Source organism: Thamnophis sirtalis, unplaced genomic scaffold (genome assembly GCF_051295495.1).
Source record: "Thamnophis sirtalis isolate CommonGarterSnake01/CBP01778 unplaced genomic scaffold, rThaSir2_p1.2 scaffold_5, whole genome shotgun sequence".
In the NCBI taxonomy this organism is placed as follows: domain Eukaryota; kingdom Metazoa; phylum Chordata; class Lepidosauria; order Squamata; family Natricidae; genus Thamnophis; species Thamnophis sirtalis.
In genome coordinates, this window is record NW_028261385.1 from 118,878,373 (window position 1) to 118,902,739 (window position 24,367).

At 39.9% G+C, this 24,367-nt stretch overlaps 1 protein-coding gene across 1 annotated transcript; it reads right to left on the reverse strand.

Moving 5' to 3' along the window:
* Window positions 1-728: 728 nt before the first annotated feature.
* On the reverse strand, window positions 729-24,045 carry LOC148045615 (cytochrome P450 2K1-like). Its single transcript, XM_087716780.1, has 9 exons — window positions 23,863-24,045; window positions 21,572-21,734; window positions 18,981-19,130; window positions 14,363-14,523; window positions 13,614-13,787; window positions 8,426-8,570; window positions 7,723-7,907; window positions 2,238-2,379; window positions 729-913 (listed from the first exon to the last, which is right to left on the reverse strand). Exons 1-9 carry the CDS (start codon window positions 24,043-24,045, stop codon window positions 729-731), a joined length of 1,488 nt encoding a protein of 495 aa, XP_087572906.1.
* Window positions 24,046-24,367: the final 322 nt, after the last annotated feature.

The following is a 24,367-nucleotide window of genomic DNA, read 5'->3' on the forward strand; positions in this document are numbered from 1 at the left end:
TGTTGCTGAAGGCCCCATGGCTGATGTAAAATATTATTTTATTGGTTGTTGAAGAAATAATAGAAATGACAAATAGGTTATAAAGCAAATATATAAATTTACAATTAGGACTATTGCAAAAAAACAAAAAAATGAGATTGCTTTTTTAAAAAGTAATTAAAATACTCAAAGTAAAAGAAACAAAAATTTCTAAACAGAAACAGAAAGGAGAGAAAATAGTAAAAGCCAAAGGAAACAAATGGCCCCAAAATAAAAATTCAGTAATAATGATTCAAAGCACTTTGCTTTTCATGATTTCCCACTGTTCTTCCCTGTCAGAACCTATATTGCATATGTCTATAAATTATTGCTATTCATCTTTTGGGCAACACGTAAAACCTAAACAATAGATAGCTTGGTCCAGTGGTTAAGACACCAGCCCAGAAAACAGGAGATTGTGAATTCAGGTCCAACTTTAGCAATGAATTCCAGCTGGGTGACTTTGGGCTAATCACCAGGAGACTGAGAGTTCTAGCTTGTCAGTCTTCCTTCTTAACCCAAAGAGCTTTGGGAAAATAAGGGTAGGACAACTTCCTTATTTGTAAAAATAATAAAGGTGGAATTCCAATAAAATAAATGTAACGAATATAATGTAATATGGCATCAGGTTGTCAGATTTTGATTTTCTGTCAAAGTAAAGCTATTTAAAAGCTGAGAAAACGGCTTATTATGAGTTTTTTTCTGTCAGATCAGGATAAAACAGCACAGGTCTTGTAAGGCATGGGCGGGGTCGTAAGTCCAAGAGCAGGAGTCAGATCCAGATCATCTTTAGATGTTCCTGAAGGCGGCTGGAAGGTAAATCTCTGCAGGAGGTTGGTAAAGAAAAGGAAGAGCTCCATTTTGGCAAGGTCCTCACCAGCACATACTCTCTGACCTTGAAAAAAGATGGCAAAAAAGATGGGGTTTTTTTTTTGGCTTATTAAACAATTTTACCTGGCTTTCCATAGTTTCATTGCCTCAAAGAATAATTATAATCTTAAAGAAATAATGAATCTTCCTAACTATTCTGTTGCACTGAAACTCTTTCCAGGGCAGCTTTTCACATACAAAGAGTGATGTTACCTGCAGAAAATGGTAATATTTTAAATAAATTATATGGCTTTCCAAAGTTGCATTGCCTCAAAGGAATGCCGTATTTTTCGGAGTATAAGACGCTCTGAAGTAAAAGATGCACCTAGTTTGGGGGAGTAAAATAAGGGGGAAAAATCTGCCTCTGACAGTATCCAAATTTTAAAAGAGTACTGCGAAAGACAGGTGCAAAACAGTTATTACATTGAACTAAGCCAGACTTTTTGAAATAAAATAAAATCACAATCTCAAGCACACTAATCCAGAATGTATTATTGCTATTTTGGTTTATAGATATATGATTTGCACGCTGTTAGGTGTGTGGGCTACTACCTTAGTCTGACTCCCCCCTTGTAGCCAGCAGCTCCAATCACCAGCCTCAGGAAAGTTCAAATGAAATGGAGTTAAAAGGCCACTACCTTAGTCCTCTTTGTCTCTTTGACTCCCCCCTTGTAGCCAGCATTTCAGACTATACTTGTACAGATGCTGTTAAAATTGATGTGGCTTTCTGGAAGTATACATTATTCTCTGCTATTTAAAAGAAGATACAATAGCACTGGGCCTCTTCAGATCAAGCATTTATTTTAAAAAGCTTCTTCATTTTGTCAAGTTGTCTAGAACAATAATAAAGCAGTCTTTATAAAATAAGTCTAATAATTTGAACATACTAAAGGCATTTATAATTATTGACTTACCTCCTTGCAGCAAACAGCCTGTATTAGTTTATCTTAATTAGAAGAAAAAAAATCTGCCTCTGCCTCCCAGCAATTTGCCTCATTCCAGCAAAACAGCAAGTTTTACTTTCAATTTCATTTTAAGCACTGGGCTCCCAATCATCAGCTGTTTCAGGCTGCAGGGATTTCCATAGCCTTTTCCAGCCTCTGCAAGCCCTTTTGCTGCAAGGAGATAAATTACTGGGAGCCAGAGGCCAAAAGGTGGAGGGTGGTAGGTGGGTGGGCCTACATTCAGTGTATAAGACACAACCAAATTTTCACCCCCTTTTTGGTGGGAAAAGTGTGTTTTATACTCCGAAAAATCAGGTAATTATAATCTTAAAAAAAAATATCTCCCTAACTATTCTGTTGCACTGAAACTCTTTCCAACTTTTCACATATACAGAGTGATGTTACCTGCAGAGAAAGCCATGAACGCATCCCTCTTCACAAATTTTCCTTCAGAGTCAAGAAAATGCTCAGGATAGAATTCATGAGGTTTCTCCCACTGGGATTCATCATGGAGCACAGAGGTCAGCAATGGAACAATGTACATGCCCTAAACATTGAAATTATATAAAGAGGAGTATTGTCAGCCTCCGTTTTGCTGCTTGCTTTTCGGATGCTATTGAAACGGGGAGGGGGGCATGGTAAATGGGTGAGGGAAGTATTCTGTGCAGGAGAGACTGTAATAAGGGAGTTGTTCTCACCATCTACTGCGCATGTGGCAGAGAGGGGTTGCCGCCAAGGCCAACTGTCCGGCATACCAACCTGATGATGATTTTTGAAGTTGTCTCCCACATGACACCTATGGGGTGTTTGGATTGGACTATGGGATGGGGTTACCAAGGGGAGGGGGTTGGGTCACATATTGATATCTATGATTACGCGCGCTTTTGCCTCAGATCTTGCTTTGCCTAGCTACTATCTACTCATGACCAGTAAGTACTCTTAATTCTGCAAAATGGAGTTGAGTGGTTTCTTTCTTGGTTACTGAGCAAAGCAGCCCCAACAGTATTTTCCATTTAACACATTATTGTAGAAATTATTACAATGAAATTTATGCCATTGTTTTAAAGGTAAAACAATTGACAACATTATTATAGTCTAAAATAAAAATAACATCCTGAAAAAGACATCCATTTGAATAACCAAAAGTACCCAATAACGACAGTAATTTGTTCCATCTCGCTAAGTCTTTTGTAACATCATTCCATATTTTAACATATTTTCTAAAACAACATGCAATTCATACTGGTCAGTGTGACCCCTAGATATTTAATCTTAGTCTCTTTTTTAAAATCCTTTTTTCCATTTTATTGTGAACATCTTTCTCTTCCTTTGATTAATTTTAAAACCAGCTAATATGCCCTAATGCTTCAGTTTCTTCATTAGATGTTCTATAACATTCTGGTATTTCTGTGCTATCAAAACTAGTAATATGTGCTTTCTGGCATGTATAAATAGATTTAATCCCTCCAAGAGAATTATCCCGAAAGGCCATATCTTCCACAACTCTGAAGATAAAATCCCAGTTCAAATTATTAAAGGCTTTCTCAGCCTCCAAAAGGATCACAGCTACTTGTTTCTTATTTGGTATGAGGCATACTCCATTATATCCAAACAGTTCTTATATTGTCCCTTAGGTGTCCTCTATGTACGAATCCACATATATCATCTATATAAATAAAAATATAATGGTTGTTTGTTCAAAATCGCTAATCTCCGAAAGTTCTTCACCGATTGCTTTGAAATTTTGATACAACGTTGCATTTGAATACGCTAATGTTTTTATATATGTATATTACATAGATGTCACACCTGTGACAGGTAAAAACATGATTTTTTGTAAAAACATGCTTTTTTTGAAAACCAGCACCATCTGGTGGACGTAAAAGCAACAAACACTATACTAAATCTATACTAGATTTTGATTTATTTTCATTTTGATTTAATTATTTTGTATGACATTGCATTGGAATTGAGCTGTGTCATTTACCATAGTGTTCATTTAGTGAGTATAATATATTCAGAACAGTTCGGCCTCTCTCCAGCTTTGTCCCAACAGTCCCTTTATATGTGTGGCTGGGCTGCGGCCGCACTCTTTCCCCTTTCTGCCCCTCCTCTGACGAGCTTTGGCCATTTCCGCCATGGGGAGCTGAAGCCCTTCAGCCTCCCCTCCCCTCTCTCCCCTCCCCTTATGCTGGGCCTTTGCTGTCTGCTGTGGGGTACCACCTACGCCATGCCTCGGCTGCCTCCCCCCGCCCTTAAGCTGGCCTACCCTCGGCCAGCCCAGTGGAACTCCAGAGGAGGCAGAGGCAGAGCATCTCCTCAGCCCGGCCAGCCACGCACATTCTCCACCCCCCCCTCACAGTGAGCCAGCTAGCCTTCACCAAGGCGACTCCGATGGGGCAGTGGCGGCGGTGTAAGCCTGAGGTGCAGTGGAGCTGGGGCGGCCCTGGGTGCCCCGTGAGGTGGCACTCTGAGGACTTCTCCTCCTCCGAGATCCTGGAAGTCTCACTCTCCTGGGCCACCGACTTGGGGGAGCCTGAGCGCAGCTCCTCCGAGGAGATGCTCAACAAGTTCCACGAGGCCGACAGCCCTGGCGCCATCTCCACCAACCAGACTCGCCCAGCCCAGCAGCCCCGAGTCCTGACCAACAGCAGCACCCACCTGCCGCCCCACTATGCCCAGACTGGGCCACAACAATACATGGCCGGGTACAGTTAGTCATGAATAAAATACTATAAGATCTGAAGTTAAATCTTGTGCTTCCTTTGGTAATAAGGCAAATTCATCAAATTCTTTAATAGCAATAAAAATTCATCTTCAAAACATAAATTGTGATATAAAGACGATAGTCCTTTTAGCCCTGGTGCCTGGACTTTTTAAATTTTCTTTATAGCTTCCAATATTTGGAAGATTATTATTATGGGACTGTTCATTATTTGTTTCTGAGCTTATGTGAGTTTTTGTAAATCCTATTTCTTCAGCTATTCATCAACATTTGCCAATAACCTTTCACGTAAGAATAAATAAAATCATGAAAGCATTTCTTTATGTTGTTATATCTATCAATGTTGTATTGTCACCCTATATCCTTAATATAGTTTTCTTTCTGCTTTCTTTTTATAAGCCAACAGTTTTCCTGACTTTTTAGAAAACTCAAAATTTTTCTGCTTCACATATTTTAATTTAGTTTCTATTTCTCTCACAGCTAACATAGATAATTGTTATAAAAACTTAATTTTATGTAAAATACCAGTAGTGGAGTCTGTTGGGGTTTTCTGTAATTCATCCTTTTAACATTTTTCTTCTAATCTACGGTGCATTTTTTCGTGTGAATTGTAGTGAAAATACACTCAACTATAACCTTGCTATTGTAACAGTCTTTACCTCCATATTTTTATCCAAAAACTCAATTTCATTTTTTAATGGTACTCTCCAATCCATTTTTTGAAGTATTGTTTCAATTAGTCTCCATCTTGAAAAAATGCTTTTGTTTTAACTGTTGAATTAATTGGATTCCAGTCAAAAAAGGTATTTGGTAAAATGCCGAACTAATCTCTCTTATTGGCCCTTTGAAATCCATATGAGATTTCACATACTAGTTCAAAAAAGTTTAAGAAAAAAACAAGGAAATAGATTATCATCTGCATTCAGGGTTCTTCAGGATTTAAAACTGCATATTACTTACAGGGAATCCTTGACTTAAAATCGGTCACTTAGCAACCAGTTGCACTTATAAGAGACCCTGAAAGCCAATAGATTTGAAGTTCCAATGTCCTGGGCTTCCCATCCAGTATGGTCACGTAGCTACCGTGTTTCCCCGAAAATACGACAGAGTCTTATTTTCTTTTTACCTACAAAATATGGCTTGGGCTTTATTATGGGGGGAGGGTTTATTGTTTTGGGGTCGCCGGGCAGCTGCTCTCTTGCGAGCTGGCTCCCAAAGAGCCAGGCACAGCCTCATGGGTGAATGGCTGTGTTGCGCTGTCACAGCAGCGCAACACAACAGCCATGAAGCGAGTATGCTCACGAGCAGCCACCCGGCAAATTCCCTTTGCAGCCAGGAGCAGCGCCATTCACTGACCTACGGGTATTGCCAAGCCGCATGAGTGCCTGTTCGCCAACGCCTGGCTCCCGTGGATTGATGCCTTCCAAATGCCAGTGAATGGCGCTCTGCATGGCTGGAGAGGGGGGTTATGTGAGTGGCTGTTCTTCTCTCACTCACCTTCCTCCCAGACTCACCATGCATGGCCCAGCTCTCATTACGGAGCCAGGGCACCTACGCCGCCATCCCAGCCTGGCTTTTTTTGTGGCTTCCAACCCGTGTCTTGCAGCAGTGGCCACTCTGGGAGCACACTCTATGGTTGTGGGCCAGCTGCCTGCACAGTGTATAACCATAGAGCGTGTGCCCAGAGCAGCACTGCAGAAAGATTTGGGTTGGAAGCCATGGAAAAAGCCAGGCTGGCAGCAGCGGAGGTGCCCTAACTCTGTAATGAGAGCTGGGCCATGCATCGTAAATCTGGGAGGTGGGTGAGTGACAGCGGAACAGCCGCTCGCGCAACCCCCCTCTGCAGCCATGCAAAGCGCCATTCACTGACATTTGGAAGGCACCAAGCCACGGGAGCTGGGTGGTGGCGATCAGGCACTCACACGGCTTGGCGATACCCCTAGGTCAGTGAATGGTGTTGTGCCCGGCTGCAAAGGTGGTTTGCTGGTTGGCTGCTCATGAGCGTGGTCGCTGTTATGTTGCACTGCTGCAACAGTGCAAAACAGCCATTCGCCCATGAGGCTATGCCCGACTGTTTGGGAGCCCGCTCGCAAGAGAACAGCCGGCCGGCAACCCCCCTCTTCAGCTGGGCACAGCGCTGCTCACCAACCTAGCAGTATCCCGAAGGCACCAAACAACGTGATCACCTTTGCCTACCCCCAGCTTCCTGTGGCTTGGCACCTTTGGGATACTGCTAGGTTGGTGAGCGGCACTCTGCCTGGTTGGAGGTGAGGGGTTGTCCAGGAGGCTTATATGTGTGGGGGGGGAGCTTATATTTTTGCCCACCAGAAAAATATGGCATGGCTGTATTATGAGGACATGTCGTATTTTTGGGGAAACACGGTATATTTTGGGTACTTGGCAACCATCTGTCATTTATGGTTGTTTGCCGAATCCCATGATCATATGTCTGCAATTTATGTTTTTGCTAGAAACCAATATTTACTTTCAGTTTCTGGCCAAAAACATGCTACAGTGAATACTGGGTTCACTTAATGACCACAGCATTCATTTTATGACCCCAATGTTTGCTTAATGAGTGCCACAAAAAAGGTCATAACATTGGGCATGGTCACATGGTGATGCATTTTAAGTCTATCATGACTGATGGTTAAAATTGTGGGCTCGATTATAGTCATAAGTTGTTTATACCAGTGTTGGCAAACCTTTTATGCACCAAGTGCTGAAATGGGAGTGCATATGTGTGTGCGTACTGGAAACCGGAAGAGCATCCACCTGGTACACATGCACGTGCCGGGTGGCTGATCTTCCGCTTTCCGGTGCATGCATGTGCACTAGCCAGCTGGTCTTCCAGTTTCTGGAGCACATACATGTGTGAAGACCAGCTGGCCAGTGCATATGTGTGCGCCAAAAACAGGAAGAGCAGCCGCCCAGCAGGTACATGCACACTGGGATGCTGCTCTTCCAGTTTCTTTTGCTCCCACATAGGTGAAGCCCTTCTGGCAGGCACACCAGAACCCGGAATAGCAACGGGTAATGGCTTGAATGCCCAGAGAGGTGGATCTGCTTGCCACTTCCAGCACATGTGCCATAGGTTCATCACAGATTTATACTGTACAAAGAAAGGTTGGAACATTAACAATGGGATTATTTCACAGTCCTCACCTTGGGAATGAAGAATCCTTTGAAAGTTATGTCCATGGTGGTTGCACGGGGCAAATTGGTTGGAACAATATCAACAAACCTTTGAATTTCGTGAATTACAGCATTGGTGTAAGGCATTTTGAACCGGTCTTCTGTCCTTGGCTGACGAACCCCAATCTCTTTTGCAATTTCTTCTTGGACCTTCCCTGGGAGAATAGAATGATACCATAATTTGAATTTTGTTTTAAATGAGAGTTTATGCAAAAATTCCAAGTAGAGTAGAGAAAGTCTAATTCATAGTAGAGATCTGAAGATAACCCATTGTGATCTGTGCTTGTAATCCCCCTCCCATTTTTATCACTATACCTCTTATTTTATGAAATGCTTAGTGAAGTAGAAAAAAATCAATTAAGGTAACATTATGATTGGAATATATCATTCTTAGCAAAAAGCTGTTTTGGTCTTATCTCATATTCAACAGTAATGGGAGGCGATAGGTGCATAACACATTATGGTGCAATTCCCCAAAATTTCTGAAAGTATACAGTATGTGTGAACTCTTCACATAGCGACATCTTATATTGACTCTCACTTCATGTTAATTCATTCAAATATACAGTAATAGGAAGGGCAACTTATTCTTGCTTCTTATTCCCCCTCCCCTTATTATTTGTCAGATAATTATATATTTTTATTGAAATTCAATCAAAAGAAAACTGCTTACTTTGAACCTCTGGATACTTCATCATTAGGAGTATGGCCCAGCACAATGTTTTTGAAGTTGTATCCATGGCAGCACCAAATAGGTTATCCACAAGAGCTTTAAGATTATCATTATGGAAATAGCTATGTGTTGACTTCTTATTCTCCTGAAGAATGTAAAGAAAAGGAAATTCAGTGTATTTCTTTAATCTACATACCTGAAAGTTGTTACCATGGCCTCCAAATTTCCAGTGTCAGGATACTGTGAGAGTTGTAATTCACAAGAACTGGAGTGCACTGTTTTGCTTATTGATACTAAATCTTAGGAATATTATTTATAAATGGGGAAAAGGTTATCATTCTATTTACAGTGTTTATGAGCATGATTAACTCTAGACTGTAGATTTCTGCTTATATAAATCCTTATTAAAGAAACTAAAGCAAAATATAAGCATCCGGAATATGTCATGTATGTATTGCCTACAAATAATTTTTAACCTATGGCCATTCTTACGGCCATTCATTCCAGGGGCGTTTCAAGTTAAAATGATAGTAAACAAATGGTGGTTGTAACCAATTCTTGCAGTTCCAACCATCTGAGCGGTCCCACAATTACATGATCCGGCGTTGGTACTTGGTAACCATCTAGCACTTACTATAGTTCAGTAGCTGTGATTATATGCCTGCCTTTTGCAATCTTCCTTGCTGTTTCCTCCATAAAGACAATGGGGAGCCAGCAGGGATTTTCTGGGGTAAGTCTCTCCACTTATGCACAGGGATTCCCATCACTAAGCAATCCAGTTGTGCTTCACAACCATCGCTCAGTAACAGAAATTCCAGGCTGAATTGCTTTCATAATTCAAGGATTATATGTATTGTGTTGCAAACTATAGTAGAGTGGCTTGCAAAGTAGTCTTTAATTTAGCGATTACGTTTTTTTTCTTATCAAAAGGGCTTTAGCCAAAATTTGAGGGGGGAGGGAGGCCAATTTTCATGACCTTTAGAACCTAGTTCCAAACCAAAACCATGAGATAACCAATCAAATAAGGAGGTAGGGAGTAAAGAGAAAGAGAAAGAAAAATAAAAAGTTAAAAAAGTAGAGAGTGATGGAAAGGATGGAAAACCCAGTTACAAAGTAGGAGATATAAGAAACATACCCAAGACTCATAAAGGACTCAAATGATATACACTAATGCTTCATTCTGAGGGAGCAAACAGAGTAGATATGATATAGTTGCCATTATTGAAACTTGATGGGATGAAACTCATAACTGGAATGTACTGATGGAAAGATACATTCAAAAGAAACAGACCAAACAAAAGAGGAGGTGGAGTTTCATTATATATAAAAGATCACTACATCTCTACAGAAATACACAAAACCAAGGATGAAAACCTCCAAGAATCCATATGGGTCAATATAAAAGGGGGGGGGGAGGACATTGCTATAGATGTATACTACAGGCCACCTCACCAAGCAGAAGAAATAGATGAACTCTTTGCTAATCAATGAACATATGTATATAGGAAACCTACCATAGTAGTAATGGGAGACTTTAACTTATCTGATATCGAATGAAAGACAAACTCTGCAGCAAGTGGGAGATCAAACAGGTCCCTAACCAACTTAGCTGAGAACTTTGTCATCCAAAAGATAGAGAAAGGAGTTAGAGGAAAAACTATACTGGACCCAATTCTTGCTAATAGAGAAGTTATAGAGAGAGTTGAAGTTGCCGGAACTTTGGGTGAGAGTAATCATTTTATATTGGAACTCAATATAATGCAAACACAAGGAATAGAATATAATCTAACTAGTGTCTTAAATTTTAAAAGAGCTGATTTTAACAAACTGAAAGAGAACCCAAGAAAAATTCCATGGATTAAAATTCTAAAGGGAAAATCAACTCAAGGAGCATGTGAAACTCTGAAAAATATGATTAAAAAGTCCAGTCCAACACAATACCACTGAAAAATAAAAAGAAATTCAGGAAGAAACCAACATGGTTGCACAAAAAATCCCTCTATAAACTGAAAGACAAAAAGGACAAATGCAAAAAATGGAAAGAGGGAGTTTGTAAATAAGACAGAAAATCATCAGATAGCCAAAAATCTGCAAAAATGAAGTGAGAAAAGCAAAAGAATAAGCACTTGCAACAAAAGTGAAAGATAATAAAAAAAGGTTTCTTTCATCACATAAATAACAAGAAAAAGTCAAGGAAACAGTCAATCCACTAGAGGGAGAAGATGTCAAGGAGGTAAATGGCAGTAGAGAGAAAGCAGAGCTGTTTAATTCATTTTTTTGCATAAGTCTTCATAGAAAAAGAACCCATAGACCAACGTCCCAAAAACACAACTGTAAAAGACAGACTAGAAATAAAAATTAAAATAAGCAAAAGAATGGTAAGAGAAGGCCTGTCTGACTTGATAAATATAAATCACTGGATGGATTACCTCCTATAGTTCTGAAGGGGCTGGCAAATGTTATCTCAGAACCATTGTACCATATCTTTTAAAATCCTGGTGTATTGGGAAACCACCAGAGGATTAGAAAAGAGCTGATGTGGTTCCCATCTTCAAAAAAGGAAAAGAACCAGGACCCAGGAAACTATAGACCAATCAGCCTTACATCAATACCTGGAAAGATACTAGAAAAAGTAATAAAGAACAGATCTGTGAATATCTAGAAACAAATAAAGTTATAATAAAACCAGCACAGGTTTAAAAACAGATCATACCAAACCAATCTTATTTCATTGTTTGAGAAAGTGACTAAATTAGTAGAGCAGTGAAATACTGTGGACATAGTATTCTTAGACTTCAGCAAGGAATTGAAAAGAGTAGACCACAACCTAGTTGTTCTAAACTAGAAAATGTGAATTAGACTGCATTATCACCAGATGGATTTGTAACTGGCTAATAAACAATACTCAACAAGTAATCCTTAAAGGTGCTACATCTACATGGAGGGAAGTAAGCAATGTGGTACCATAAGGTTCTGTCTTAGGTCCAGTACTCTTCAATATCTTCATAAATGACTTAGATGAGTGAATAGAAGGGTGCTCATCAAATTAGCAGATGTCACTAAATTGTCAGGAATAGCCAAAACCCCAGAAGACAAGCTTAGAATCCAAAAGACCTCGACAGACTTAAACAATGGGCCCTATCCAGCAACATAAAATGTAATGTGGAGAAAAGCAAGGTTTTACACCTAGGCAGGAAAAAACTAAAGATACAAGTACAGTTTATGTGAAACCTGGCTCAAAAACAGTAACTGTGAGAGGGGCCTTGGAGTCCTAGTTGACGATCACTGAAATATGTGCCAGCAGTGTGCAGCCACTGCCAAAAAACCCTAATATAAACAGAAGCATAGAATCAAAAATATGAGAAGCATTAGTACCACCTTATAAATCCTTAGTAAGACTATACCTGTAATACTTCACCCTGTTTTGGTCACCACATTACAAAAAAAAAGATGTTCAGACCTTGGAAAAAGTACAAAGAAAAGCAACTAAGATGATTAAGGCCTGGAGACAAAAACATGAAGAACGGTTGCAGGAATAGGGTACGGCCAGTCTAGAGAAAAGAAGGACTAGGAATGACGTGATAGCAGTATTCAAGTATTTGATGAGCTGCCACAAAGAAGAAGGGGTCAACTTATTTTTCAAATCACCAGAGGCCAGGACAAATAATCAAGCAGAAAAGCAGCCTGGAATTAAGTAACTTCCTTACAATAAAAATAATTAACCAGTGGAACAACTTGCCTTCAGAAATTTGGTGCTTATCACTGGAGGTTTTTAAGAAAAGGCTGGACAGTCACTTGTCTGAAATAATATAGGTTTTTTTTGCTTGAGCAGGAGGTTGGACTAGAACAGTGGTCTCCAACCTTGGCAACTTTAAGACTTGTGGACTTCAACTCTGGGAGGTCCATTTCAGCTCTATTCTGATAGATTCTAAATGTAGCAAAGCTGATTTTGGTTGTGTTTGTGGCATGCTGGCTAAAATGTGTCCACAGTGGCAGGTTTTGTGTTCTATGGTTAGCAGGGAGCTCTAACACTCATAATCCTGCCACAAAGAATTATGTCAAGGTCTTGATTGACCAAAAAGATAATGAATACTAGGGTTAATGGGCTCATCTGTTTATGGTCAGGGCTAAAAAAGATTGTGATTTGTAATAATGAGAAACATATGGTAAAGACCATGAATTACTGAATGAATTGAAATAAAGAAAAATTAAAATCTTTTCTCTTGGAATTTAAGAGAAAATGGGAAAGGAACTTGTTCTCAATGAAGACAGCTTGATCTTGTAGATTGGCATTTATCAATGTATGCAGGGGAATTAAAATTAGGTTTAATTGCCACAGAAAGGGCAGAAATATATGTTAGAATACATGAAGTCAGGACATCCTTCTGCTGTGGCTGTGTATGGAAGTGCATAGGCCGAGTGATTGTTGCATGTTATGTTCCAGTGAACTTTCCCCACCTCTCTGCCATTTCTTCTCAATACATGCTTGGTCAATGCTTTCTTTCATGAAGAGTGATTTAATTTTAACTCACATGAAGAAGAAAGATTTCAGGTTTCAGAGCTCACCTCTACTTTTCCATGCATTTCCTTAGACTGCAATTTCTAAAAAAAGGGAGAATGGCTTTCCTCTTCTCCTGCACTGATGAGTTTCTGGACCAATAGGAAGATCACATATCCCAACCCATATCACAATAATTAATATCCTAATGTTTAAAAATAAAGATAAAAGGGTTGCTTCCCAAGAACCCACCTGACCATCTCCCTACTGGAGTCATCCCTCCATAAGAGACAGTTGAAGTGGTACTACAGGTAATCCACGACTTATGACCAAAATTGGACATTGAGAAAAATTGTTGTTAAGCGAGACTCCCATACAACTGCTTCACTCGACGGCTACAAAAAACTAATGTTGCTTTTTGCAGGGAAAAATTCCAGTCAGAGTTGTACAAGCAACGTAGTAGCTTTAGTAAATATGCGAGGAATAAAGCATGACATGAACAGTGAATCTGTTAGCCATTCACATATTCACTCCTTGCTTTCACTCCAGGAAATTGTGTTCCCTGACATTTCTAAAGGAAATTTTCCCCCCAGCTACAATTATTGTGGCACCAGCAAGAATATTTGTAAAACATACGAAAGAAAAAAAAAATCACCCATAATTTCTGTCATACATAAAGTGCTTTATTACCTGTTTCTGACGAACAAGAAATGCATCAATAAAAGTCCTCGGGTTATTTTCGTCAAACTCTTTGATATCTTTGAGGAATGTGGACTCTATGAAATCATGGTACTTTTTCCGGTTATTCATTATTGTCCTACGAGCACCCAGAAGGAATCCCAACTTGGGAAACACATTATACACCTGAAACAGTATAGAATAATAAGAGAGGCAGCATTATTAAGAGAGCTGAATACTATGAATATATTCTCTGGTAGATATCCCAAAGCATTTTTATCCATTTGTTGCATAGTCTACAACACAGGTGTCAAACTCACGATATCATGTTGCCATCACATGACATATCACAACTTTTCTCCCCTTTATGGAACTGGAGTGGGTGTGGTCTGCATGTGATGCATTTGATCTACAGGCCACCAGTTTGACACCCCTGGTTTACAAAATCATCATCATTATCATCAGCTATGAAATACGTGGGTGCTAAAGAAATGATAAATCACTTTTTCTAATTAATTTAGATCCAAATATCACAAATTAAACCTTAATAAACTGTAGGAATGAACTTTTTCTTCATATAACCAATTTTGTTATATTTAAGTACAAAGACTAAAATAAAGATTATACTTATACTTATATGAAAAATTACATTACCAATAGACCTTAATAAACTGTAGGAATGAACTTTTTCTCCATATAACCAATTTCGTTATATTTAAGTACAATGACAATAAATATTATATTTATACTTTATACATTACCAATATAGCAGGGCTTGTTGCAAGATGTATATTTTCTTCAACTAATTCCAGTATTCTTATAAGTGTAGCATCTTCATATTCAAACCTCTTGCCAAGTAAAAAGAAAACTATGATATTGGCAGTTGCAGCTTTCAAAATTGTTGTTGGATCAAATGGCTTTCCTGGTTATGAGCAATAAATTAAAACAGAACTGTGAAAGAAGCCCAGAATTAAACTCATTGCTAAAAGAATCCTGGTGCCGATTGACCATGCCGCCTGGGAGACCCTGATAGTCACCCCTGTGAAGCCTGATAGCTCTGTCCACTTATGCACTGATTACAAATGCACACTGAACGGAGCCCTTCAACAGAGTGCATATCTGGTGCCAGTAGTTCAGCATCTGCTCCATTCCCTGGGAAGCGGGAAGGTATTCGCCAAGTTGGACTTAGCACAGGCATACCAACAGCTTCCCATGGATGATACCACAGAAGCCCAGATGATAGTAACACACAGGGGGGCTTTCAAATGCACAAGGCTACAATTCGGTGTCAGTGTTGCCCCGGGGTTATTTCAGAGTTTGATGGAATGCTTGTTGCAAGGAATTCCAGGGGTGGTGCCATATTTTGATGACGTCCTTATTTCAGGAAAATTCATGGCACAGCTCATGGACAGGCTATGGCAGATATTGGACAGGTTCCAACAAAAAGGGCTTAAAGTCAACCAGGACAAGTGCAAGGTGGGAGTGGAGCAAATTGAGTTCTTGGGATATCTGATAGATGGGTCGGGCATCCATCCTACAGGTGCCAAAGTAAAAGCCATCAAGGAGGCCCCCACCCCAACCAACAAAAAAGAACTGCAGGCTGGGGCTGCTGAACTTTTATAGTATTTTTTTGAAACAGAAAGCAACTGTTGCTGAGCCCCTGCAGAAACTCCTGGGGAAGATGATGCCATTTGTCTTGGGACAGAGAGAGGATAAAACATTTCCCTCTATAAAAGAATTCCTATCATCAGACAGTGTCCTCATCCAATACCACCAGACCTTGTCACTGCTGATCACCTGCAATGCATCCCCCTTTGGAGTAGGAGTCATCCTCAGTCACTGCCTACCAGATGGATAGGAGGCTCCAATAGCATTCTATTCCAAAAAGCTGTCACCGGCGGAAAGGAATTATAGCCAAATTTTCAAGGAAGCTCTGGCTGCAATAGCAAGGATCAAACGTTTCCATGAGCATGTTTATGGAAGGAGTTTTGAGCTGATTACGAACCATAAACTGCTGCTGTCTCATTGCTGCTGACCAGCAGACCCCAATGTACATGTCTCCCAGAATGATTCAATGGTCCAAGTTCCTGGCAGGGTATAATTACAAACTCACCCACCGGCCCAGGAAGAGCATAGCAATGCAGATGCACTCAGCCATTGCCCGTTACCAGAACTAGTTAAGGATCCAGCACCCACCTCCCAGATGATGCTCATCGATATCGACTCATCCAGCCCAGTCACATCAAATGACATCGCAGAACACACCCGAAGAGACAAGGTACTGCAAAAAGTTTTGAACTGGGTGTTGAGGGGGTGGCCACAAGAGAGACTGGGGGAGGAATTTAAAAACTTTCCTAAAAAACAATCAGAATTGTCCACCCTCAAAGGATGCATACTGTGGGGGGAAAGAATAATCATACCTCATAAGTTAAGGAAGCAGGTGCTGGAACCATTGCATACTGGCCACCCAGGAATTGTATGCACGAAAGTGTTAGCCCGAAGCTACATTTGGTTGCTGAACATGGATAAAGACATTGTGGAGTGGTTGGCAACCTGTCAACTTGCCAGGAAGCGGGACCAGAACTGCCGACAACACAAGTGCAGGAATGGGAGGTGCCCAAGGGTCCATGGTCAAGGATCAACATAGACTTTGCAGGACCAGTGGGGGGCCAGGTTTTCCAGGTCATCGTCAATGCCTATTTCAAGTGACTAGAAGTGGTGACCATGCCATCCACCACTAAGGAGGCCACCATACAAGCGCTATGACGGCTGTTCACCACCCACGGACTACCGGATGTCTTAGTGTCGGACAATGGTTCCTAGCTGACCGCGAAAGCTATGGAATCATTCCTGGCAGAGCAGGGCATCTGGCATGCATTGATTGCTCCATTCAAGCCAGCCAGCCACCAACAGACAAGCTCAGCAGATGGTGAGGCTGACCAAGGAAGCCCTCACCTGAATGGAGCCCAGCAACTGGCAGGAAAAATTGACCAGTTCCTACTAGCCCAGTACATCACACCCAGTGTGACCACACACAAGAACCCAGCTGAGCTGTTGACGGGCCAGAGGCTGATGTCCCAGTTGGACCGGCTGCACCCAGATTACCATCTGGAAACACCCCTGGAACCAGCCAAGTCAACCAGGGCACTCAGCATTAATGACCTTATTTTCACACACAACTATGCCGGGTACCCAATTTGGGTAAGGGCCAGGGCCATCACCGGCCCTAAGTCATACCGGATGGAACTGGATTCTGGCAGATCTGGAGAAAGCACATCAACCAGCTCAGACACCAGTTGAGAGACATCAAATTAAGGCACCAAGACAACTGGTCTACCCTTGCTGCCAAGAGGCTCGATGTTGAATAACCAGAGTCTTTGCCCCACAGACCATACACAATTGTCTACCGGGAGCACCACAGCCAGGAGCCAGCCCTCGCTAGCAACAAGCCAGGCAACCTGTTCTCAATGCCGATGCCAGAGCACGAGGCCTTATCTGTAGTTGCCAGCATCCAGCGACACGGCGCAAGGAGTTCCAGCAGGTTCCGTTCCAGGAAGCTGGAGAGACAACAACCTTAACTGCATTGGCTGGGGACCCATCAACAACTGAACTGCGCAGGTCCAGTAGAGACTTGAAACATCCCACCTGCTTGTGTGACTATGTTACTTACACCGGCAGGGATTGGACAATATGCCAAGTAAGGGGGGAGGGGTGTTACATATGGATGTAGATAGCTGGAATTTGCATGTCCCTGCAGATTGGTTTGCCAAGCCACGGGAAATTTAAACTGCTGTCATTGGTCGGCAGGCTTGCTGAATAAATGAAGAACTCTGGCAGGCTGCCAGCAAATCGCATTGGAATAAATAGGGAAAATAAAGTGCTGAACCTTTCGTGAGCCTGCTGCCTCTTCTTTGCCCGTCATCATCTAACAAATCCCACCCCTAGATGGCCATTGATGGGTTTCCTGGGTATTTCCTGCCCTAATCCTGTCAGTTTATTCTGTCAGTGAATAAAATTGAAGGTGTGTGACAGTTTCATTTCTGCTGTTTTGTTATCACAACTAAGTTTTGCCTGTTAAGTGGTTCTTGACTGTCTGCCCGGAGCTATTATTTAATGGGGACGGGGGAACCACTTTTGCACTTTATTTTCACCTGGTTCACTGAACTGCACAAAAGGTAGCTACTGGTTCGGCTAAACTGGTGCAAACTGGCTGTATCCCATTGTAGTACTAGAGCTATGTATCTTTTGGAGTGAGAAGCAGTTACATTTCTGATGACAGGTAAAATGGAGCAGCAGCATTCTAGTCCCTGTGTTCAATGTGGAAGTAGAAGAACAGACCATGTTGCTGGCAGCATGAAAAATAAAATGAGTAACACAAAAACTTTTAGATTAACAAATACATCTAAGGCTTCAGAGGACACAGTTCCTCTCTCTATAGTCAAGAGCAGAGCCTCAGCTATTCACATCAGAGAAGAAGCTGTGACACTTTTATCTACAAGATGTTTCTGCAGTTATTCAGAATGAATGCATTCCTTGCAAAGTGTTAAAAGTTTTTAAGGATAAAACTCTCCAACCATGATTTCAGGACTGAGTTAACAGAGAGTCATATCATCTAGGACAGAGAGTGTCAACAGAGCTAATAGACACAAGACTTATAAAAGGATGTACAGGCATTTTTATATTTAAATTTTGAAATATTTCTCGGAGGATTTTGCATCCACTATTTTGTCTCTCTTTCTTAATAAAATTTATACAGTGCATGGGCATTGCCATAATAATTTCAATAAATACAAATAAGGGTTTTGATAACTTTTATGGACCACAATCATTCTTCATATTTTGAAATGTGGCATGTCTGATCACAAGGAGGAATTTAGATATGGTAATAAATGCATATTATACTCCAGGGAATAAAGATAATAAAACTCTGAGCTGTGGATCTAAGGGGAAATTGTGCAACAATCTTCATATGATATTGTGATGATAAAGAGAATTTTACATGACAAGAATGCACGGTTGGGAATCAATGAGAAATACAGAAAAAGTGATCGGATCATTTGTAGAATGTACATGAATGGTATTGGTTTATTGTTTAGGTTTTTTAAAAACTTATTAACTGATTCCAGTTAATTGGATAATATGAATATCACTGACTCAATGCCTAGAGGTGTAGTAAACTTAATTCTTAACACATTTTCATGTACAGAAATAATGCTCATATTGGAAACTGCATCATTCTGTACTCTTCAATAGCTAATTTAGTAGAGCAAATTATAGTAAAACCTCACAAATAACAGTTCTTGGCGTATTTTTCTGAAAAGGTTCCTCTAGATGCTGAAAGATACAATGGTAAATTTGCAGGAAGAAATATCAACTCACCTTCATAAATCTCAAATGCCTTTGTCAAGATACTGCACTCTTCACTGATTTTGTCTTCAATAATCTTCTTGCCCATTCCATAATCCCGTAATGCAGAGATTGAAAACTGCCGCATCTGTCTCCAGTTCTCACCATGAGAAAAACTAAAGCCTGAAGTGGAGTGGTAAAGATAAGAAGAAAAATTAGAAATGAGAGGTTAATTTGAAGATTTTGGCAGGAAAATTCCACCATTATAAAACATACGTTTTATAATCTACCATAGTTAGAGTATCAAAAATGAAGGAAAAGTTTGTTTGGAGGTTCTAACAGGGAGTGCATCTATCATATACCCTTGACTGAAGATCAGTACACTCTTCTATCTGAGATGGTCATCTTCTTCCACTGAGTGTGTGGCTTTGAGAAGGATGCACCTGGAATAGTTAGGAAGGAAGTGGACACCTGCCTAGCCAGCCAAATCAGCCAAATCAACCCTGGTTATCAATAGGGTGATAGATGTCGCAGCCACATTGCCCTCACATCTAGCAACTAGATCAGCAAAATCCATTTATAAGAAGTGAACTATGAAAACATTTGTGTAATAATTTTAATGCCATTACAGATGTAAAACTTGACTATAGACTTAGGTAATAACCTAAGCAAAAAAGTAAAAAAAAAATCATGTTACACCCCTTTTAGGCGGCCTGCATTGGTTGTCGGTTGTTTTCCGGGTGCGATTCAAGGTACTAATTATGACCTTTAAAGCGATCCATGGCTTAGGCCCAGGGTATCTGCGAGACCACCTACTGCCACCAGTAGCCTCCCACTGCCCAGTGCGATCCCACAGAGTTGGCCTCCTCAGGGTGCCATCAGCCAGACAGTGTTGGCTAGCGACCCCCAGGGGGAGAGCTTTCTCTGTGTGAGCGCCTTCCTTCTGGAATGAGCTGTCCCTGGAGCTTCATATAATCCCCGACCTCCGGTCCCTCCGACGCGCCCTAAAAAGTTGGCTTTTCCAGCAACTTTTGCTGGAAAATGATGAATTTAATTGTTAATTTTAATCTAATTTTTAAAATTATATTGTTAATATTAATTGGGTTTGTTTTTGGTTACTTTATTTAATTTCCTTTTTAACTTTTGTAATAGGTGTTTTTTTTAATGTTGTACACCGCCCTGAGTCCTTTGAGAGAAGGGCAACATATAAGTCCAATAAACAAGCAAACAAATAAACAAACAAACAAGTAATGGAAACAAAGTTAGTGTGGGCTAAAAACTTTGGTTATTCTATAGAATTGGATAAATGGCAAAAGTTGTGGGATCGAAATTATAAATTAACAATGTGTACTGCATTCAAAGAAAATTTATATAAAATGTTTTACAGATTGCACTTCCCACTAGCAAGACTAGCCAATATGTTTAAAGATATGTCAGCTAAATGTTGGAAGTGTAATCAGACTCCAGGCTCGTACTACCACTTGTGGTGGATGTGCCGAAAAGCAAAAACATACTGGACAAAAATACATACTTGGATAGAAAAAAATGATAAAGGAACATATAGATTTAAAACCAGAAATATTTCTGTTCTGTATCATACCAGAAAAATATAATAAATAAATATATATTTAACATTACAGCGGCCAGAATTGTTTTTGCACAACATTGAAAAGGTATGGAAATCCCTACAGAAGAGAATTTTTAAAAATGCCAGAATGTGCAGAAATGGATAGATTAACACTTGAAATTAAAGAGATGGAAGATAACGGAATATTTTGAAACATGGGATTTCTTTTATCAATGGTTAAATAACAATAACAAAAGTTAGAACATTTAAAGTTATAAGAGAAGGATTAATTTTACCATAAGGGTTTATTATGATATGTTTATTATTAATATGATTTAATGTTAACAATTAAGTATTAATATTATGTTGAGAAACTATTGTTATTATATGATCACTACTAATGAACGTTATGATAATGATGAAGACGATGACGACGATGGCTATTGCTCACATTAACTATAACCAGACAACACATTGTTTATATAGTCATTGACACTTTTGCTCTTAAAAAATATTTTAAAATAAAATGAAGAAAAAGCAAACATTTATTTACTTTAGCATACTCAATGCCATAGGTAATGCTCTGATCAATTGGTTGCTTAAGTGTGAATGTTAGCAAGAGAAGGTTTAAAGTATAAGCTGCCTATGATGAATAAGGATTGCAGCCAGCATGTAAAATATCCTGGTGTCTCTTGCAAAGAGAAGTAGTAGGAGATCATCTAAATGAGGCTCTGGAGAACAGCCCCCATTTCTTTCCTTAGACATTGGACCAGCCAATTCCAACACTACAAAGATCGAACATCACTGGTTGCTGCCATGTCATTTAGGTAAAGTTCTCTGGGGCAGCAACACCAGCATTACTGTTACTCCGGTGAACAGAAATTTTGGTGCAAGTGTGTGTATTGGTTGAAAAATGTTTCTTTTTAATACATTTGCTATTATTACATTAGCAAATAGCCATTATCTGCGGCAATTGCTAAATGAGAATCACATATACATAATATTGATTAGATTTTTGCAAGGATTGTCAACTACAATCCAGAATGAAATAATTTACCAAAGCCCTCTGCATAATCCTCAAAAATGGGGACGATGGGCCTCTCTGCAAATGCCTTTGCCTCGTTCACCAAAGCCTCGTTGACCGTCTCATAGCCAGTCAGCACCACCATTTCCTGGGATCCCATTTGAAGACGGAAAACGGGACCATATTCTTTTGACAACTGGAATTCAGCAAATGAAAAACGAGAGACAATTTTGATCAACAATTAAACTCACATAAGGACAATTCTGTTAAAAAATCATGTCTCACAAATCCAAAATTGAAGTAATTTTTTTCTTTTTTTATGCTATAAGTTATAGCATAATAATATGGTATAGTATATATACCCGTGATGGCGAACTTATGGAACGCGTGCCACAGGTGGCACGCAGAGGCCTCTCTGCCAGCATGTGAGCCTCAGCTTAGCTCCACCAAGCATGCACCGCCTACCAGCTGATTTTCAGGTATCAAGCCATCGATATACATCCAACAGGAACAGGAAGTGCTTCACAGGAGGAGATAGAGGTAAATCGTAGAGAGGCAGGAAATGCATCACTGAACCATGGAGATGAATCCTAGCAAGGAATAAAGCTTGCGACATAACTCCTTTAACAGTGTAGGCATGCACTGAGGGGGGAGTGCGGGGTTGTGGGGGGTTCCCCAGACCTCATTTTTGGTCCCAGGAGGCTTCAGGGAGGCCTGCTAGGCCCAAACTGGGGCATGGAGGGGTCGCACATGTGCAGGGGTGGCAGGGTGCAGGAACATGTTATCATGGGCATGGATGCGCTTTTGGCATGCGAGGACAAAAAGGTTAGCCATCACTGGTACACACACACACACACACACTACACTACACTACACACACACACACACACACAAGCACACACACACACACGGCATTGCAGTGTGGTTAAAACACTTGAAAAAAGCTTACCAATTTTTTTATTACACTTTAACAAAAATACAAATATTATTGCCCATTGGATACTCATGACAAAAGTTCACCAAGGTTTTTGTAAATTTTAGATGAATCAGCCTTGCAGGACTGATTTGAAGATACAGCCACAAAACAATCGGCTTTTATACCCTTTATTGTGGGAGAACATTTTCAATAATAATAATTTCAATGTTTTTATTTCTATTCCTTCATATGCAGCACCATTCTTGATCCATCACACGCAACACTGCCTAAAAACTATAGATTAACTCATTTCTAATTTTTATTACAAATATTTCACATTCTTTTGTAAAAACTTTAGAATTTCATAGCAGAAATCTAGAATAAATCTCTGGAAGTGGGAAACATTTCCAATCATATAATGCTTTAGCTAAAGGTAAATGTTCCACTCATACATATGTGCTAGTCATTCCTGGCTCTAGAGGGTGGTGCTCATCTCCATTTCAAAGCCGACCAGTCAGATTTGTCCAAAGCCGTCTCCATGATCATGTGGCCAGGATGACTAAATGGCGAAGGCACACGAAATGCTGTTACCCCCCTTCCAAAGGTAGTCCCTATTTTTCTACTTGCATTTTTATATGTTCTCGAACTGCTAGGTTGGCAGAAGCTGGGACAAGTAACGGGAGCTTACACAGCACTAGAGATTCGAACCGCTGAACTGCTCATCTTTCTGATCGACAAGCTCAGTGTCTTAGCCACTGAGCCATCGTGTCCCTTTTAATGTTTTAAATTCTGTTATATTTAAAGTAAATGTAATGTAAATAAGATTCAAAATTAAGTTTTTCATTCAGCATTTTGGAAAAATACTCTGGAGCAGATAATATGGAAGAAAGCTTTAAACATGGGCCATTTTGCTAAAAAATATATCTTCTTAAAATATGTTAGAAACCCTTTTAGTACATGTAAAGGATTTTTACATTTTCCTTTCCATCAGGGATGTCAAACTCCAGGCCCACGGGCAGAATGCGTCAGGTGGTGGCCATGCCCACACCTAGTTTAGCAAAGGGGAAAAAAGTCCCAATGATGCTGCTGTGATGATGTGATTTTGGCACCCCTGCTCTACATAGTCATAGGCAATTTTAACAATCCGTTCAAGAGTCAGATAAACAATTAGAAAAATGTATATCCTATTAACAAAGATTTTTGCTTGTATAATCCTTGTGCATATATAAACAAATGCAACACCAAGTTAATGTCATTTTTATACATTTTCAAAGACTCCTTAGAACCAACCGGGAGCATAGCAATCTTTTTCTAGTTAACTGGATAACCTGATAAATTGCTAAACTTTTATATCAGCATCAATACACTTTGGCAAAGAACATTCCTAGTTGTTAATCATAAGGTTTACCTTTATCATTGTCTTATAAGGCCTCTTGAAATCCATTATGTGCAGATTTCCCAAAATAGGTATGGTCCTGGGTCCAGGTGGAAGGTTTTGGGAGCTCTTACTCTGGGAACTACCCATTTTGAAAAGGAATAAAGCTGTTAGAATGAATACCAATAATAATAAAAGAAGTCCAGTCCAAGCCATTTCCTTTCAGAAGAGGTTTTCAGCAACAATTGGAATGAAATCTGCAAACAGAAATGATACAAACATGTATTACAAACTATTGCACTAAGCAGAAACTCAGCTAGCGTTTCTACTGCATCCTCATACTGCCCCTTACACTAAATCACTTGCCTTTATATTCCATCTTCTCCCTAGGAATTTGATTTATATTTAGTTGTTTATCATTCACTCTCTTACTCTGTGGGCAGTACTTAATGAAGGCATTGCAAAACAGATTTAAACTTATTTGAACTGCACAGTAATCCATTATTGGGAACACTGGAATGTACATTGGATTATGAAA